General features: G+C 44.0%; 1 protein-coding gene across 1 annotated transcript; it reads right to left on the reverse strand.

Annotated features, from left to right (window-relative positions):
- Nucleotides 1–1,929: 1,929 nt before the first annotated feature.
- PEG3 (paternally expressed 3) lies at nt 1,930–18,394 on the reverse strand. Its single transcript, XM_040633773.1, has 8 exons — nt 17,631–18,394; nt 16,923–17,016; nt 16,216; nt 15,399–15,483; nt 15,205–15,314; nt 10,937–11,039; nt 9,668–9,760; nt 1,930–9,492 (listed from the first exon to the last, which is right to left on the reverse strand). Exons 1-8 carry the CDS (start codon nt 18,022–18,024, stop codon nt 5,429–5,431), a joined length of 4,944 nt encoding a protein of 1,647 aa, XP_040489707.1. The 5' UTR covers nt 18,025–18,394; the 3' UTR covers nt 1,930–5,428.
- Between the last annotated feature and the right edge of the window lie 1,548 nt (nt 18,395–19,942).

Genomic DNA, 19,942 nt, shown 5'->3' on the forward strand with positions numbered 1-19,942 from the left:
CCCTCAGGTTTATCATCTCCAACCCATTCTCTGGTATTAACTTCTCTATCAGGGCTCTTTTGGGTTGCAAGTAACTAACGCTGGCCAAGTAAAGCAAATAATGAATAGATCGGATGGATACTGGGTAGCCCAGAGAATCAAAGGAAAAACTAAACAGTCAGTCCTCAAGAAGGACAGTTACCAAAACAGCTCTATCTGTACAGGAACTAATAACAGTCAGTGCTACCATTGGAATGACCTCTGAGTGTGTCCTTCTGCTCAGGGAGCCCAACAGGCACCGGTATCAGCCTTTGGTTGAGGTAGGGGCAGGGCACTATGGCATTCCCACAAAATGGAGTAGTCTCCAGAAAGGGGAAGGGATTTTTTTCTTGGTAAAAACAGCAAAAACTGCCTCAGTAACAAAGCCAGCTCATGTGAAAGGAAGGTTAAAGATACAGGAGTTCTTAGGAAACCCAAAAGTGGGCAATTCAGCCAGGATCCACAAGGTACTAGGGTGGGTGAGGGGGCCAGGAGCCAAGCTTCCCCCCAACGATATGACCTTATTCCAGACCTGTTTGTGCATCAGCACACCCAGCCCCAACCTATGACCTCTCAGGTAGTCCTTAGTCTGAGTCGGACTGCACAATGGGAGCCCAAGAGCGCCAATCAGCTGAGACCAAGGGGGAGTCAAATTTATTGGCATAAACATGGTGGCTGGGGCATGGTTACCTCTACAACTGACACATGGTGGAGGCATTCCTAAAGAATGAAAGTGTTTGTCAGGCAACCCCAAATGACCTTCACTTAATTCCCTTCCTCTACTTCCTTTTGTAATATACTCTTCAGGAAATCAATCTTACGAGAACTGGCCCTCTTACCCTGAACTACGCTGATACCCCTCAGCATAGAGGGGTCTGTCTCAAGGAGTCAGACATCACAAGAGATAACCATAATTCAATGGGCTTTCATTTTAATATAAATAATTTCTAATAATATGAAAGAACCCGGGACTCTGCCACTGTCAAATTCCAGAGTAGTTAGAATTAAATGAAAACCACATTTTTATAGCCCAAGGAGTAGAATCCAGTCATGTGACATGCAGATTCGAAGGGGTCAAGTATATAAACACCTCCTTTGTGTCCTAGAGTCAAGGACACAGCAATTCCAAATTGGGTATGATGCAAACCACAGTTGTAGCTAACAGTGATCCAATTAGCAACCTGGCCAAAAATCTCTGATCATAATGGAATTACAGACATGTTTAAAAATTACCTCTCAATTTACCTGGGATCATACCGTATCAAATTGCATGAGAGGTTTCAGGTGGCAAAGTCAGATTAAAATAAGGGAAATGACTCCCCTGAAAACTATTAACCTCAAGGAAGAGTTAGGAGTAGACACTTTATAAAGAGATTCTAGGGGCACCTGGGTGGCTCAGTCAGTTAAGCATCTGCTTTTGACTCAGGTCATGATCTCAGAGTCCTTGTATTGAGACCCACGTGGCACTTCCTGCTCAGTGGGCAGCTGAGTGGGCCTGCTTCTTTCTCCCTCTGCCTATGCCTGCTGCTCCCCCTGCTTGTGCTGTCAAAACCATAGTATCAACATTTTTATGTTAAGGGATCACTCTTGTTTGTATTTTTTTTCCTTGAGAGAATCTTGTGTTTGAGATTAAAAATTAAAAATGCTGACTCAAATAACTAGTGTTTATTATCAAATCTAAAAACACTACTGGAATATATAGAAGTACATTTAAAAATGTGGAATCCTGTAGTATTTAAAATATCTCTTAGAAGTAATTGTTGAGACAAATACTTAAAAATGTAGTAAGACTTGTAAGCCAAACTTAAAGGCCTAAGGAGGCACTAAGCTTTTGGATTTAGAGTTGTAAGAAAAACTGTATTACCAACCCCAAACACTTAAAATGGACAAAAGAAGAGACTGACAAATATCTTATTTTTAACTTTATTTTTATTGTTGACACTATTACAGATAGATAGAACAACCACAACCATATTATCAAACCAAAAAGCTGTGCACAGAAACAAGATGAAGAAAGTATATCAAGATGTTAACCACAGTCTTTGGATGGTGAAAATATGGGTGAGTTTCTCTTCTACATTTCTGCAACTTCAAAGTTTCTATGATGAACACATACAGTGTTTATAATGGAAATATATGTGATAGAGGTGGATTACCAAAACACTATGATAAAGACCATTCGAGGAAACCAAGACAAAATAACCATAATCCCACAACAACCACACAACTATTTAACTGTTTTCCATATTTCTTCCCATCTTTGACTCTATGTATACTTATCATTAACATCCTAATTATCATAGACTGGTGCACAGATCAAGATGTTAACAGCAATTGTTGCTGGGTGTTGGGAATATGGGTGAATTTCTTTTCTTCCAGTTTACTGAATTTTCCAAAGTTTCCTATGAGTATGTATTATATTTGTAATGGAGAAATACAGACATAAGATTTAATACCAAAACACCAAAGGTATTTGAGACAATATATTTAACCATAATCCCACAATGACAACACTATTTTAATTATTTTCTGTATTTTTTTCATTTTAGACTTTATGCATACATATTTAACACTGTTATAATCACAAGCTTGTGCACTAACACAAGACGGAGGAAACAGATCAAGATGTTAACAGTAGTTGTTGTGTATTGGGAATATGGGTGACTTTTTTCTTTTTTCTAATTTAGTGTATTTTCCAATTTTTCCTCTGGGTATGTATTATGCTTGTAATGTAAACACACATAATAAACTTTGTTATCAGAACACTATTATAAGGAACATTTGAAGACATTAAGATGAAAGTATTTAACCATAATTCCACAAAGATAACATAACGGCTATTTTGAAAACACATTTTGACACAGTTATAATCATAAACCTGTGCACAGAAACAAGAATAAATGAGATGTTGAAGAGTATATCTGTCTTTGGATGGTTGGAATATGGATTTTTTCCTCCACTTTTCTGTATTTTCCAAGTGTCTGATAATGAGTTCAAATTATGTTCACAATGGAAAGGTGATTATAAACTTTTTAGTTAACACTACCATAAAGAACATTCAAAGAATTTAAGAAAATAATGCTCAACTATAAGCCTACAACAGCAACAACAACACAACAGCTTTTGACTATAAGCATACATTTTTAATCACTTATAACTGTAGTATAAATATAATTCTGTGTCCTGCTTTTTCCACTCAATATTCCGTAAATATATTTCCACGTTGCTACATAACTCTTCATGATTATCATTTTTAAACAGCTGCATGACAGTCCATGGGTACCTTCACGTAATCATTCTCCTACTGTTTGGCATTTATGTTGTTCTTAATTTTTCACTAACATAAGGTTGGAATGGGCACCCTGACATTTGGCAAGTTAATGCTGCCAACAGCGATAAACCCAAATTCACCCCAATAACATCAATGCTGGTTCCCATCTAAAGGGTCCTCCTGTGATGTGGGGCCTCAATGCTCCTTGGATGTCCATTCCAACCTCAGGTCTTTCTATGCAGCTGGCCCTCACCTACACCGAAAAGGCCCCTTCTTAACTGCCCAGGACATCCTGCTCAATTCATTCCCACCAACCTGGCCTTCTAAGCCTTGCTTCCCATGTTTCCTTCTGTCTGCTTCCTTACCCTCCTAGATCTGGTGATGTATCAGGACTCCCTTCTTTGGCTTCCTCATTTCTGCTTCATGCTTTCAACACTACAACCTCCCTTGACTTTGGCATTCCCTGCAGCTCTGACATACACTCTCAGAGCCCCAACCATGCGGATCTAGGAGAGTGAGATTTAGACACGTTCCCCCAGCAGGTATATTAATTTTGCTTGCTCAAATTATCTGCTGTTATTTTTTGCTCACTTAATCTACAGATCCACTTTAAAATTTTTTTTTAATTTTTTTTTTCCAGCCAACTCAAAGCCAAAAAATTTAATAGTCATTATGCAAGGGGAGGGGAAGCAAAAGGAGCACAGGTGGTCCACAGAACAGGACACAGGAAACCTCAAGCTATGAGGTCAATTTTTGATTAAGTGGAAAACTGAGGTGATCAGACATATATGACACTAATGGATAGCTCGGAAATACTTAGAAGGGCTGAAAGAGGGAGGAACAGATGGTAAGGAAACAAATTAAGGCTGCTGGGGAACCTGAGTCCATGTTAAGCTTAAGTTGACTGTAAAGAAAGCTTTTTTTTTTTTTTTTTTAATTTTTAAAATGCAAGTTAGACATGGGGTGGAGGGTCAGACAGGTGAAGACAAGAATTAAGCGATAGAAAGCTCTAAGGATACTAGCTCCTGGGCACCCAGGGTGCAAACTGACTTGTGGCCATATAATACTAATGAAGCCACACTGCTACTTGTCACTTAAGGCAGGAAGCACACAAAGGAAGTGATGGAAATTGTAAGCCTGCATCCTTATTTACAACATGAAAGCCTCTCCCTCTGCTTCTCAATCATCAGTAGGCACTACTGTGATCTAGTGATGGTTACAACCCACTCTTTAAAGGCAAAAGCATAAGATTTATAGGGAAAAGCTTCGGCTTTTATAAATTCACTATCAAACACACATCAAGTTGGTTAAAAAAAAAACCTTGTAATATTTTTGCATGAGAATCACTGCAAGGTACAAGGTGTCAACCAATCACTTTGGGTCACAAAAGGCCAATCCACATATTGTAAAGGCTTACACAGCATTAGGTTCCAAAGTGTTGGTGTAGACAAAAAGGCTGAAAAGGAAGTTCCAAGTACTTCTCTTTTCAAACAGCAAAGAATAAAAGACATTTTACCTTTCATGCTTAGACTTTTATAGGAATACTTAACGGTAAGGAACAATACACAATTACTCAAAACGATACTGATGGGGTTCAAATAATGCACAATTAAGTCTTTCTCAGACTCTAAGATACTTAGAAATATATTCTAATTTGTTGCTCTCTTCCTCCTCCAAAAAAAAAAAAAAATCAGTACCAGGTAAGGTACCTCTGCACAGTAAACTGTAATTGTATATTAAATCCAAATATATGTGATTACTGTTTTGCTATGATATGCTATTTTATATACATTGCAGGGAACATTATATATAGGCTACAGAAGTGTCATTTACATTTGACTGGGGCTATTTCTGTAATCTCAAAAACTTCTAGGATTTTCCCTCAATAGATTACTCAGATGAAAGGTATGTGCTATAGCTTTCCCACATGCATACACCGATGTGTGATGGGGGAGAGCTAAAACCAAAGGAGTTTCCACCTTTGGTCTCTTTTTAGTCTGTGTTGTCTGATATTAAAAGTCAGGTGTGTACATGCCAAGGTAAGTTTCCTTCTGACATTATTATGGATTGGTTTGAAGTCTCTGATTTAGTAGGGGTCAAGTTCTAAATGAAGGTTTCCTAACCTTTGTACTTGTGTTCTCAGCCGGTGTGAGTATTCTGGTGTCTAGCAAGGGATAGGCGATCAGTGAAAAGCTGCCCACAGACATCACATTTGAAGTACTTGTCATCGGCCCTATCGTTGTCACTAGTGCTGGTGCTGGCATGTTCAGTGTAGCGTGAGCTTTCCCCATAGACATTTCCAGGCTCAAATATTATCACCCTGGCATGGGTTTTCAGGTGCTCACCATAGGCTGAGTTGGAAGTGAAGGTTTCTCCACATTCCCTACAGTCATAGTATGGTTCTTCAACTTGAATCTCTTGATCTTCACCTTCTTCTTCTGGGTCTTCGATCCCTGCCCCATCTGGCTCATCAGCATCTCCCTCTGGCTCTTCAGCCTTTCCCTCTGGCTCTTCAGCTCTTTCTTCTGGGTCTTCAATCCCTGCACCATCTGGTTCATCAGCATCTCCATTGGGCTGTTCAGCCTCTCCGTTGGGCTGTTCGGCCTCCCCATTTGGCTCTGCAGCCTCCCCATCTGGCCCTTCAGCCTCTCCATTGGGCTCAGCAGCCTCCACATTAGGCTCAGCAGCCTCCACCTCTGGCTCAGCAGCCTCCACCTCTGGCTCAGCAGCTTCTACATTTGATCCCTGGATCCTCAGAACTTCTCGTGGAACAAGGACATTGGCTTCAACCTCCTGGGCTCCTTCTTCTTCTTCTTCTTCGAGATGAAGCTTCTGATGTTTAGTGAGAACTGTGTTATGAATGAAGGACTTCCCACAGTCCTTGCATTCATAGAATGGTGAATCTCTTTTGGGGGGCTCAGTAAGAAATGAGGTGTGAACGAAGGAGGCCCCATAATCATAAGGCTCATCCTTCTCATGAATTCTCATGTGCTCCCTAAGGTCTGACTGATTGAGGAAGGATTCTCCACATGTTTTACATTCATAGTGTTTCTCTTCAGTTTGACTTCTCTGAAACTCAGTAAGGGCTAAGCCTGGACTGACTGCATCTTCACTTCTCTGGCCCTGCTCCGGCAAATCCTCTCCAGTATGAATTCTCATATGTTCACTAAGGACAGAGCCATGAATGAAGTCTTGTCCACACACGTGGCATTGAAGGGATGTTCCTGCAGGAGGATTCTTCTGTGGGGCACGAGGCCTCCGTGGGTTAATGACCAAGGGTTGCATAAAAGGCTCATCATACCTTCTATGGCCAAAGAATTGATCTTGCTCATGGATTTTCTGATGCTCAAAAAGGAATGAGCTATGAACAAAAGATTCCCCACATGCAGGGCATTCATAGAGCTGCTCTCCAATATAATCTTTCTGATATTCGCTGACAGAATGGGTATGGATTACAGAATGTGTGTACTCCCGACTATCGATGAGATACTCTCTGCCATGAACCTTCTGATGATCCTTAAGGTCTGCACGATCTGCAAAGCCCAGCCCACAGTCCTTACATCCATAGATTGTGTCTTCAGGCTCATCCTGCTCGTCCCGCTCATCTGGCTCATCCTGCCGAGGCTCTTCTTGCCGAGGCTCTACCTGCCGAGGCCCATCGAGGCCTATGCCCTGAATAACAGAGTTTCCAAAGAGCTTCCGACCATGGAATTCTTCTCGGGCATAGATTTTCTGATGCGCACCAAGCTCTTCAATGGTGGCAAAGCATTCCCCACACTCCTTACATTTGTTGCGCACTTGCTGTTCAGCATAACTCGTCTGTGCCTGCTCCTCGGTGTAACTCATCTGTGCTGGTTTAGTGTAATTCATCTGTGCTGGTTTAGTGTAACTCAGCTGCATTGGGTGTTCAGAGTAACTTATCTGCACTGGGTGTGCAATGTAACTTGTCTGTGCTGGCTGTTTAGCGTAACTCGCCTGTGCTGGCTGTTTAGCGTAACTCGTCTGTGCTGGCTGTTCAGAGTATCTCATCTGCGCGGGATGTTCCGCGTAACTTGTCTGTGCTTGTTCAGCGTAACTTGTCTGAGGGTCGGTAGAGGCTAAGCTGCGAATTACAGATCGTTCATAGTTTTTACTTCCAGAAGGTTTCTTTCTATCATGAATCTTCTGATGCTCAGTGAGGTCGGAGCTACGAACAAAGGATTCTCCACACTCTGGACATTCATAGAACTTCTCTCTAGGGCGAAATGTTTGAGGTTCACCAAAACGTAGGGAGTGAATTACAGAGGTCTCATAGTTCCTACGCTCAATGTTTTTTTTCTTAGCACGAGCCTTCTGATGTTCGCGGACATTTGAGCTGGGAATAGACGACTCACTGGACCCCTGACTAGTAAGACTTTTCTGAGGTTCGATACGAGATACGCTTTGTATAACAGAGTCCTTGTAGTTGTTACTCTTAGCCCCTTCATAAGCGTTCTCTCTGGCAGGAGTTTTCTGTTGCTTATCACGAAGGTCTGAACTGTAAGTGGAAGATTCTCCCTTTTCATCACATTCAATGACTTCATTTCCATTGCAATTTTTGGGAGGTTTGAAAGCAGCTAAGCTATGGATAACAGACCTCTCATATTTCTTTCCTTCGGAATTCTCTCCAGCAGGGACTTTCTGATGTTCAGTAACACCTGAGCTCTGAATGGTAGACTCTGCAATCACTTGTGGTTTACTCGGCCCTACTGCACTATGACTTTTCTGAGCTTTAGCAAAGGCTAAGCTATGAATAACAGACCTCTCATATGGTTTCCTCTCACAGGCATTTTCTTTAGCAGGAATCTTCTGGTTGTCATCAGGGTTAGAGCTGATGGTGAATGCCTTCTCATTCTCCTCATTTTCAGGTGGTCTTGTTATAGTATGACTCTTCTGAGATTCAGTGAAGGGCACGCTATGAATGACAGACTTCTCGTATCCCCTGCCTTCAAAGAGGTTCTTTCGAGAATGAATTTTCTGATGCTCACTGAGGTCTGAGCTTTGCCTAAAGGCATCCCCACCATCTTTAAAGTCATAGAGCTTCTCTTTTGAGTAAGATTTCTGACGCCTTTTAAGGGACTGACCAGGAATAAAGGTTTCCTCGCACATTTTACCCTTATTTTCAAATAGGTTTCCTCTAGTATGGGTCTTCTGATGTTCTTTCAGGGATGAGCTATGATGGAAGGTCTCCCCACACACCTTACATTCATACATTTTCTCTTTACCATACATTTTCTGAAGCTCATTAAGGGGTGGGCTAGGTTTAAAGGCTTCCCCATGCTCATTATCTTTGTCATCTCTACCATGGGTTTTCTGGTGGTCAATCAGGGCAGAACTATGAAGGAAGGTTTCCTTACATACCTTACATTCATAGAATTTATCTTTTCCATATATTTTCTGAAGCTCTCTGAAGGTTGGGCTAGGCATGAAGGGCTCCTCATACTCCTCGTCATTACATTCTGCAAGATGCTCTCTAGCATGAATTTTCCGATGTTCGGCAAGAGCGGCACTCTTATTGAAGGTTTCCCCACACTCCTTACATTCAAAGCGTTTCCCCCCAGCCTGACTTTTCTGAACCTCACTGACAGCCACACTATGAATAAATGATTCACCATACTCATACAGATTCTCTCTAGTATGCATGATCTGATGTTCAACAAATTCTGAAATCACACTGAAAGACCTCCCACACTCATCACACACATAGGGCATTGCCCCAAAATCAAGTGGGTGCGACTCGGTGAAGGAGGGGGCGCTAAGGCTGCTCATGCTCATGGCTTTTCTCATTTCACTACATTCAAAAGGTCTCTTCCTTGCATAGCCTTTCTGCTCATGAACGGAGCCCTTCCCATCAGTGTCAAACTGATAGCGCCTTTTTCTTTCAAGAACTCTCTTTTTGGAAACAAGACTCGAGTTAAAATTATAGCTTCCCCCAAAGGCATTCCCTTCATAGCCCCTCTCCTGAATCACCGACTCCCTCTTGTTGAATGAAACTTCTTTCCAATCACTATCTGGCCTTCTAGGGAACCTCTGCGACCGATCATTAGATTCCCTGGCCCTTCCCGATTTGGAATTGCGTGAAACATCCTTGATGAATTTTTCCATTATCACCCCGTGGGAAGATTCATCTTCACAAATTCCCCGCCGATGGGTCGACTTTTTGGTTTCAGGCATGGTTTTTAGACCTGAAAAGAAACCCCAAATATAAATACTCCCTAGTCCCTGTATGTGTGAGAAATAACAGTGGGACTTCTGAGATGACAGCGTGAATATAAAATGTAAGAGATTTACCAATACGTACAGACAGCTCCCATCTCACTACCTAAAGTGGCCACTAGCTGTGATCTGCCTAGTGCTTACCTCGACTGGTGCTCGGGTAGGCACTTCTCTTTGACCTCGATGAATGCCCTTGTGTCATGTGGGAGTGGCCATCGTCTTCAGCAAGCTGAACCCCTGTTCACAAAAATAATATGACTTATAGCTTATATAGTGAAGTTGGGTACAAGACTCATCACCATAAGATGGTGTCTACCTTCCTACAAATCACTAAACAGGAGATAGCCCATACCCAACTCCTCGAACGTCTTCTATGTGCAGTCCCACATCCTTACTGTCCACTTCTCAGCCCATTCTAGCCTGAATTTTTTTTTAAAGATTTTATTTATTTATTTGACAGAGATAGAGACAGCCAGCGAGAGAGGGAACACAAGCAGAGGGAGTGGGAGAGGAAGAAGCAGGCTCCCAGCAGAGGAGCCTGATGTGGGGCTCGATCCCACAACGCCGGGATCACGCCCTGAATTTTAACTAATTCTCCTGACTCCCCCTAGAAATCTGTACAGAGACCACCCATGTCCTTAAACCCAGTGCAACCTTTTTATTCTTCACCCTTTCATAACCGCCTTTTAAATCCTGACACCCTCTTTTTCACTACCTGCCATGGTTCTCTTCTTCCTTGACTCTTTTCTCCAGCTGTTCTCTGAACACCAGAGCTCTCCAAGGCTCCACTGCCTTGCACGGCTCTCTCCCCCCAGCGTTAGACCTGCACAGCCAATTGCCCACTATGACTGGAGCTAGATGACACTGAGGACAGTCCAAACGGGAACTCAGGATCCCATTCTACATGTGTATTTAAAAATCTTCACTGCAGGGGTGCCTGGGTGGCTCAAGCGTCTGCCTTTGGCTCAGGGCGTGATCTCAAGAGTCCTGGGATCAAGCCCCGCATCGGGCTCCCTGCTCCGCTGGGAAGACTGCTTCTTCCTCTCCCACTCCCCCTGCTTGTGTTCCCTTTCTCGCTGGCTGTCTAATAAATAAATAAAATCTTAAAAAAAAAAAAAAACTTCACTGCCACCTCTCTAGAAAAAAGTACCAACTCTTGTGGCAAGAGATACCTCCCCATTCTCTTCCACCTTGTACAATACACTCTTCACCCAAAGCCAGAATGATTTCTCAAAAACATAAATCTCATCATTTACTTCTCTCCTTGAAATATTTCAAAGGCTTCTTATTACCCTTATTGAACTTTAGTTCAAATATATTAACATCAACTCTAATATCCCACATCTTTAAGAATAAGGTGACAAAAAGCTTCAATGACTAGGTCTGGAGTAACTGACAGAAGCAGCTGCTTACCCAGAGAGAGCAGCTTCCTATAGTTCTCCATGTTGTCCTGAATCGGGTTCTGAGGCTTCCTGTCCTCAGTCAGGTTCACAACATCCTGGTATGACACTGCATCCTAAAACACCAAACACAGACCTCTCAATGGAGTCTTTCCACGGGCATCCAAGAGAGAAGAATTCTGGCAACATGGGTGCTACACATACAAAGATATGTAGAAAGTGCTCACAGTGTTTGGGGTTCTGAGTGATCCAAGGCAAGTTTTACTACGGACCTACTTTGTACCTACCTTGGCGCTATACTCTGAGGAAGATCCAAAAGACGTATGACACATATTCCTTGCCCTCATGCAGCTTATAATTTGGTTGGAGAGAAAAGACTCATGAAACAATTAGAGAACAATAAACAATAAAGTGGGGTACAGATAATCAGTGCTAAATAAGTTTGGTAGAGGGACAGCTCAGGGTTTTATAGAAGGACTTGGGTGGGACCTTAAGTGTTAAGACTTTGACACAGAGGAAAGGTTGGGGGGGAGAGCTTCAACAGGCCAAACATCAATTATGTGTGGCATATACAAGGACAGAAGGAAAACGTGTTTCGGCAGCCATCTGGTCAGGATCTGTGACTTAAGCCTCCCTCCACGGTCCCACTCTGTCCTGTGCTCACCTTCAATGTACAACATGGATACATGGTGGGCTCTTCTAGGTGTGGACAAGTTCCAAATAACCCAGATGTAACTTTAAATACGGAATGCCTTCATTTTATAGCTGCCTCTTCCACTTTCACGGCTACATCTTTAAAAATAATTTTAAAATTCCCTGCATTACTCAGAAGAGTCTCCTATGCAGGATCTCAAAGGACCTTTTCTTACTGCTGCACTAGAATGTCACTGGTCTCAGGGAAGCATGGTCCCAGGGAGTACCTCACCAAGGCCTGGAGACAGACTTAAGGATGGACACAGCACCATGGGAAGCCCGCAGGTTTTGGAGCCAGAGAACACTCAAGGGTCAAAGGAGAACTGTACCATTTATGAGCCATGCAACCTTGGGAACAGAAATCTTTCTGAGCCTCAGGTTCTTCATCTGTAAAACGGAGAGTTAGGCATCAACCTGCCTTGCAATACTGTGGGTGAGGATTTTCTGCAATGTGATGTGTTGTTTAAACATCAAGAAAAATTACATAAAAAAATGTAAATCACTATGTAAAGATATCTTGATACTAAATTTATTACAGTTTCTTTCTGGGAAGTGGCATTATAGCCACGTGAAATATAGCAAAAAAAGTGTGTGCACAATTAGGTGTATCTCCGATGGAGAAAAATAAATAGGCACATATACTGGGATTTAAGAGGAAAGCCTCATTTATGCAACTGCCAACATCCAGTGATAAAAAGCAAAAACCACACCCAAAACTAAGCAGAGCTTCAAAAATGAAATTCTTTCTAGGTCCAGGCTGAGAATTCCTAGAACAACAAATAAGCTACATAGCTCAGGAGGCACTGCAAACTCAGTATAACTGCCACCCCATAAAGCTAACTTGCATCATTTTTGCTGGGTGCCAATCTCCTATCCAACAGCAAGTTCAAGAGCAAAAGCTATGCTATGCTCAGGTTTGTGACAGTGATTCCTAAGTCCCAGCACTGGTTTATTATACAATGAAGGAAAGTATGGGTGGGAACACGGATGCATTTCTGGCAAGAGGAGAGAAACCAGCTCCTAACTTGGGGGAATAGGAGAGAAACAGATGCGGTTAAGAACTTGGGGGGCACAGGGAGTCAGAAGGGTCACCAACCCTGGTGTTGACAGACCGCCAAGGATAATGGCAAAAAGGAATGGCTGTTTTTCATATCTTCTCTTCATCTGCCTGAGTAAAATAAACGCATGTTAAATTTTGAACTACATTGTTCCTATGAAAGAAAAATGACGCTCTGATTTAAATTGAAGTTAATCTATGTAAGTGGGCTTCTCTAAAGCCGTTGGTCACTTCGTATCTATAACCAAAATGGCATCTAAATTTGCACAAGCTGCAATCAAGCTACACTCGAATGGGCACCACGCAGAGAGCAGCGTGGAACCACTTCACTGTCACGGCAGGACCCACACACATAAGTGATTCAGAGATTTATGCACACTGCTAAAAGATGATGAGGATTTTGTTGTGTATACACTCAAGATATAATTTACATCTGCTGCAGCTGCTATTACTACCACACTGAGTTAGTAGCAATCAGTGGCTTCTAGACTTTTAGACGACACAGACATGGAGCCAACTCTTCTCAGTGCCAAGCGCAGGCATTTTTTTTAAGTAGGCTCCACACCCAGCATGGAGCCCAACTCAGGGATTGAACTTAAGACCCTGAGATCAAGACCTGAGCTGAAATCAAGAGTTGGACGCTTAACCAACTGTGTCATGCAGGCACCCCTCAAGGAAGGGCATTTAAAAAGCAAAATAAGACAAAAGCCAATTACCAATCTCCTATCATCTTCATTTCATAAGAGTATTGTAACACCCCCAAAATAAGGACACTTATATTTCTCATTTCCCCACATATCAGTGAGAACTTAGTTACCGTCTGGCACAGCAGTGCTTGGGAGCCACTGATATTCATCGCAAATGCGTATCAATGAGACTTTTTTTCCCTCCAAAAATCAAGTTTAAGAAAGAGTCTATGATTTAGTATTTTTGTCTAGATTCCTAAAATTTTGGTCGCTTTGGTTTCTTCAAGTAAGGCATCAAAATTAGTGACAAACTAAGTGTGTCACAGACTTAGATTGTTTCCCTGGCACAAGGACATTTGGGCTGGAGGAACTGAGTCACCTCTGACCCCACCCACCTTCTTCCATATCCCTTCTGCTGCTGCAGGAGCTCTGCTTTCAATAACTGGACACTACCCATCCTTCCTTCTCATACACACCTGTGGATCCTTGCTTGCCTTTAGTACATAGGACAAATGACAGACCTCTCAGGGTAGGATACAAAGCCCTCCATCAGCTGATCCCAACTCATAAATCTCACTGCAGGCATCATTACTAATGTATCTCAGTGCACTGGGGACAGAGCTGAGCTCTTTGGTTGGCTATAGGAAACCAGCGACCAGGCCTACTCATGCCTTAGGCTGTCTTGGGTCTCTTGTTCTCTGTGTTCTGGCCAACCTGGCCTTTGTTTGGTTCCTGCCTCAGAGCCTTCGCCTAGGATGTCCTGACCCTGACACTTCACCTAGCCAACTATTCCTGTCCTTCAGATGTCAAACTGTTACTGCCTTCAAGGTATGTCCTTTCAAATCCAAACCAAGACCCCCATGACAATTTCTTATTAGAACTCCCAATTTTTCCTTAACAGCACTCTGGATAAGCAGTCATATATGGTATTTATATGGACATTTATTTGTGGGATTGTTGAATGCCCTTCTCTGTTGTGAGGCTCAAAGTTTTCAGGGCGCCCAGGAAACTTTATCCCAGTCACTACTGTACTCCCTGACCTGGGAGAGGTCCCCAATAGTAAAAAGAGATACAGGCTCCATGCACTCAGCTACCCTTCTTCCTCTCAAAGCCCTTTCCATGCTGTGGCTCTCCTTTACAATGCCATGTTATAAGTGACCCTTCTCCTTAAAGGTCAGCTCAAATCCCAAGTCCTTTTTGCCTTCACTAACTTCCCCAGCACACTGCCTCTTAAAATTACTGCTGTAACTGGTGACAGGTAGGCTATGCCTACCACGTGCCAGGCATCATGTTAAGCACTTCATATATACATATGAATCACACTCACTCCTCCCAGCTGCCCTGCTGAGCCAATCGCCACATCCATCCTGCAGAAGAGGAAACTGAGGTTCAGCTTGTTTAAGTAAATGGTCCAAGGCTGCACACCCAACAGGTGGCAGAGCTGGGCTTCAAACCCAGCTCTCATTGGCTCCAGAGCCTCTGCTCTCACTTGCCAGTCTGCTGTATGGCTTTGAAACTTCTCTGGCTCCCCACAGTGGGCCGGCCAGAAAGATCTCCAGAATAGTTCTGCTTCCCTGGCCCAGTAGGGAACAAAGCACGACTCAGATGCTGAGTGGAAAAGTGTTCCCTCTATGTGGATAAATGAGAAAATAGGCAGGAGTCATCCCAGCCACTTGCCACCTCTGGGGGAGGATGGGCCTGGGCTCCTTGTAGAGAGTAACTGCCCCCTCCCTACACCCAGCAGGGATTCTAGGGAGCAGATGAACACACCCTCTTGGGAAAGAAAGGCATCTCTGCCATGAAAAGAAGATGGCCTTTCCAGAAAGAGAGGAAACCTAAGCATACCTGGGATCTTGACTCATAATCCATCACGGAGTCCCTACGTTTGCGCTCTCTTTCCATCGCAAAAGCTGTTTTCTCCATCAGAGGAAGGGAAAGATCCCGTTGAGGAAGTCCTGGGAAGAGAAAAGGCATCATGAAGGAATGAGGCCCAGTCTAACCCTGCATGCTCATCAGGGACATCAGAGCGTGTGACTTACTGTTTTTGGGATTCCTGGTGTATGGCCAGCGGTCTCGAGACTCCAGGTCTCTGCTTCTGCCTCTCCGCTCCCGTTCCCAATCTAGCTCCCAGTCCCGATTCCGGTCCCGGTCCCAGTCCTGGTCCCATTCCCGGTCCCGGTCACCTGAGAAAGCCAGACATTCAAGGAGTTAACAAAATGCTCTGACACGTGTTCTCCCTTCATGTGTACACATACCACTTAGGAAAGGAACACTATCCTTGTTCCTCCCTTGAGGAAATGGATCCCACACTGACATCTCCAGACTCCTAAACATGATCTGGGCTCTTCCTATTACCCTAGATCTGGAACACCATTTCTGGAGGCTTTGCTTAAATGGGGCATACCGCAAAGCAAGTTCCAAAGGTTGGTTTAGAGGTTAGTCCCCCTTCAAACACTTCTGTTGGTTTCCCAGTTCCTATAAAGTCAAAAAGTTCACTGAAGAACCTTTAACAAATAAAATAGCTTTTAGAGACAAAGTAGTAATGACTTTGCTCCTCTTGGGGAGGCTGTGGGCATACCTTCAAACAGCCTGCTGCAAATGTCCAAGAGCTTTAAATACTATCTCATTATTTATTTATTTATTTATTTATTTATTTATTTATTTATTTAAAATTTCTTTCTTTTTTTTTTTTTTTTTAAGATTTTATTTATTTATTTGACAGAGATAGAGACAGCCAGTGAGAGAGGGAACACAAGCAGGGGGAGTGGGAGAGGAAGAAGCAGGCTCATAGCGGAGGAGCCTGATGTGGGGCTCGATCCCAGAACGCCGGGATCACGCCCTGAGCCGAAGGCAGACGCTTAACCGCTGTGCCACCCAGGCGCCCCTCTATCTCATTATTTAAAAAGAAAATTGTAGGGGTGCCTGGGCGGCTCAGTTGGTTCAGCAACTGCCTTCGGCTTCAGCAACCTGCCCAGCCAGGATCCTGGGATCAAGTCCTGTGTCAGGTTCCCTGCTCAGCAGGCGAGTGTTTCTCCCTCTCCCTCTGCTCACTCACTCTCTCTCTCAGATAAATGAATATAATCTTTTAAAAAAAATTGTATTTCGGGGCGCCTGGGTGGCACAGCGGTTGAGCGTCTGCCTTCGGCTCAGGGTGTGATCCCGGCGTTATGGGATCGAGCCCCACATCAGGCTCCTCCGCTATGAGCCTGTTTCTTCCTCTCCCACTCCCCCTGCTTGTGTTCCCTCTCTCGCTGGCTGTCTCTATCTCTGTCGAATAAATAAATAAATAAAATCTTTAAAAAAAAAAAATTGTATTTCATGCCATATACTGGTGTCTGCTTTGGTGTTAAAAATGTCTCATTATGTCATCAATTAATTTACTTTCCCCTCAGATCTGTGTGTAGCAGCAGCTGCCCTGGGGAAGGTGCTGCTGTCTTCACCGAAGGCTTCATGCCCACCGTGTACTTTTATATCATGTGGCAGACTTGGTGAAAGGGGAAGCTAGACTGAAGTCTGGAAGCATGCCCCAACGGGGGGTGCGGGGCATAACCGGACAGGGTTACTCACTGCAGAAAGAAGAGGCGGAGCGTGGTGGCGGGGACTCTGCTCCCTTCCGGCTCATGCTGTCTTCGCTGCGGAGGTCACTGTTGTTGTCGTCTGAGAGGACACCAGACACTGACTTAATGAGCTATCACCTCTTGCCTGTGTTTTCGAAATAGCTCCTCCAAGCGGAGTCTGCCCTTGCCCCTACTGCACTACCCCCCACCTCAACAGGAAGCTGGAGTGATCAGATCCTCTCATTTCTTAGCTTCCTTCTGCTCCTGGGCCGGCAAGTGGCTGAGACTGCTCTCCCTCCTCACCTCTAAACAGCAGCCACAGACAACTTTCTGGGGTAATACACCCTCTGTTTCACAAAAGGGAGCCTGGACTAGAGTTGTCAGGCCCACAGAGGCTCACCAGTTGCTCATGGAGGCCCTCAATGAAGTGTTACTTTTCCTTTTCATATCACCTTAGGGTGGTGGTTCTTAACCAGGGCATTTTACTCCCCAGGGGACATTTGTCAACATCATGTTGTGGTTGTCACAGCTGGGGAGGTAATGCAACTGGTATCCTGTGGGTAGAGAGGGGCCAGAGATGTCACTGTATGTCCTACAACAAGCCCCCCCTCCCAAGGAGAACAATCCAGCCTTGAACACCAACAGTGCTGAGGCTGCGAACCCCAGGAACTCACAGCTCCCCGACGGCCTTCACCACGCTCTACAAAGTCTCACCTCCTGGCTCATACATGCCCTTGTAATTTTCCAGCAGAGTAACTAGCTTCTCACAGTTCTCTGGCTTTTTTGCCCGCACCCAAGGCTTTATCTTTTCTGGAAGGATGGTCAGGTACTGCTCAAGGACCAGGAGCTCGATGATCTCCTCCTTGGTGCGAGTCTCCGGCTGCAACCAATCGAGGCAGAGGTTTCGGAGTTTGAACAGCGTCTTCCGAGGCCCAACAAACTCCACGTAGAGGAAATTCCGAAACCTCTGATGAAAGAATTCAGGGTCAGTGGCACCTTCTCTTACGGTGGCATCCGGCTCCTTAGTCAAGTCACTGTCTAGCTCATACAGATCTGGGGCCCAAGACTTCTTGGGTTTGGTGGCAGACAAGTACTTTGGAGGCAGCATCTTTCTAAGTAAAGTTTTCACTGGAGGAACCAAACATGAGTCAACAGGAAAGACGCAGCAGCCTGTGACAGTCAGTACCCAGGGACCTGTAGATCGTAAGGAGATATACACATGTCCCAGAAGTTGAGCATCAGGCAGCAGTGTGGGGCTGCCCTACATGGGGCGTCAACAATGCTTTGCAAACAGGCCAAGGGGGCAGAGATGCACAAACCCACAATCCACAGACACACGCACAGCACACAAAGTCGGCCTCACACAGGAGCTACAAGCATGACTTCTGGGGACCACTCAGACCTGTTTGATGGTTAGCTCTGCTACTAACTGGTTTTGTGACTGCAGGCAACTCTCCAATGCCCTGGAGTCTGTCCCCTTATCTATACAAGGGGAACAAAAGCCCTCAGCCCTTTTAACACTGTGAGATTAAATAAGTTAATATTCTTAAAGGCCTAACTACCCAATGTCCACACATGGGAAATGCTCAAGGTGCTAGCCATTACTGAAAATGGAGGTCAATTTTTTTTCTCAGCAGAAATGGAAAAGAGGATATAGGGAATTAGGGCCAAGCCTGCCATTTCTCATGATTTCTGAACATCTCCATCATTGTCGAAGGTTCTACTGGCCAGAGTGGCGAGTTTGCAGGTATGCGCGGGAACCCTTCCCTCTGTACTGCACACCTTCTGATGAGGGCCTGTCCCAAAACCCAGCCTCAGGCTCTACTAACACACTTCCTCAGGTTGGTTTCCTGAGCTGTACTTATCTCTTAGGTGTTGCAAGTACTCATCACATTTATTTTTAAATACTGGAATTAATGTGCTCCTCTCCCCACAGCAAACTGTAAACTCTATTAAATGGTTTAGAGATGAATTTTTCTATCCCTGTATTGTCCAGTGCCTGCCTGACACAAAGTCAGGTATCAACAGTGAAATAACGTATTGAAAATAATGTACACAAACCCATTTTAGAATTGATTTTAGACACGGGCATGTGTTACTGTGTGCCTGCAGAAGCACAGCGAAGTTTCTGGGGAGAGAGAACATCCTGGGTTAACCTCTATGCCACTGCTTCCAAAAGAGCATTCTGGTGTGTCACCCCCCTCACCTGCCCACTCTTCTACCGGCCCCTTCTCGGTACACCCAACAACTTGGTGGGAAGCCCTGGTGGGCAGTACACTGAGGGGAAATTAAATGCAGTATTGGTGAAGACACAGAAACCCTATATAGGTGATAAACATACATTATTCACATCAACAGTAAGAATATGATAAAGTGGCCATCAGGCTTCTTCATGCTATTACACATTCTTTTGCCTTGATCAATCCTGCCAAAGTTTGTCTCAAAAGAACCAGCTTTGATAATCCTCTGTACCATCTCATTTATTTCCCTAGTTATCTTTATTTTTCTTTTATTACCTACCCCCTCTTTTTAGAAAAACCCTTTAGACTGAGTGTAAACGCTGATGTTCATCTTTTTTCTAATGTGGGCAATTAAGGGTACACCTTTCTCCCTGTGGACAGCCACAAATGGTACAAGGAAGTAGGCACTATGGGAACAAAATCTAGGTTTGGGTGGGTCAATTAACTCGTCTGACAGTTTTGTACTTCTGGCTTTACTTCCAGAGAAGAACAAAACCATATGCAGCAAAAATTCTCTGCTTTTGTTTTAAACGGAAACCAGTATGTTTAAAATTAAGGGTTTTTTTTTAATGTCTAAAGAGAAAATGAGGTGACTTGGGAAAATAATAAATGATTTGGGGATAAATGTAGCAAACTCTGCCATGCTGGGCTCCCCGGCAGTGATGGGCTTGCACTCTGCTCACGCACAAACTGCCCTCCCATACCCTCTCCACCACTGTCCCTGGGAACACCAACCCTCACAAACACACATCCATCATGAAGACCCTTGTGAATGAAGCACTGCCT

The sequence above is a fragment of the Ursus maritimus genome, unplaced genomic scaffold (genome assembly GCF_017311325.1).
Source record: "Ursus maritimus isolate PB19 unplaced genomic scaffold, ASM1731132v1 scaffold_19, whole genome shotgun sequence".
Classification (NCBI taxonomy): Eukaryota; Metazoa; Chordata; class Mammalia; order Carnivora; family Ursidae; genus Ursus; species Ursus maritimus.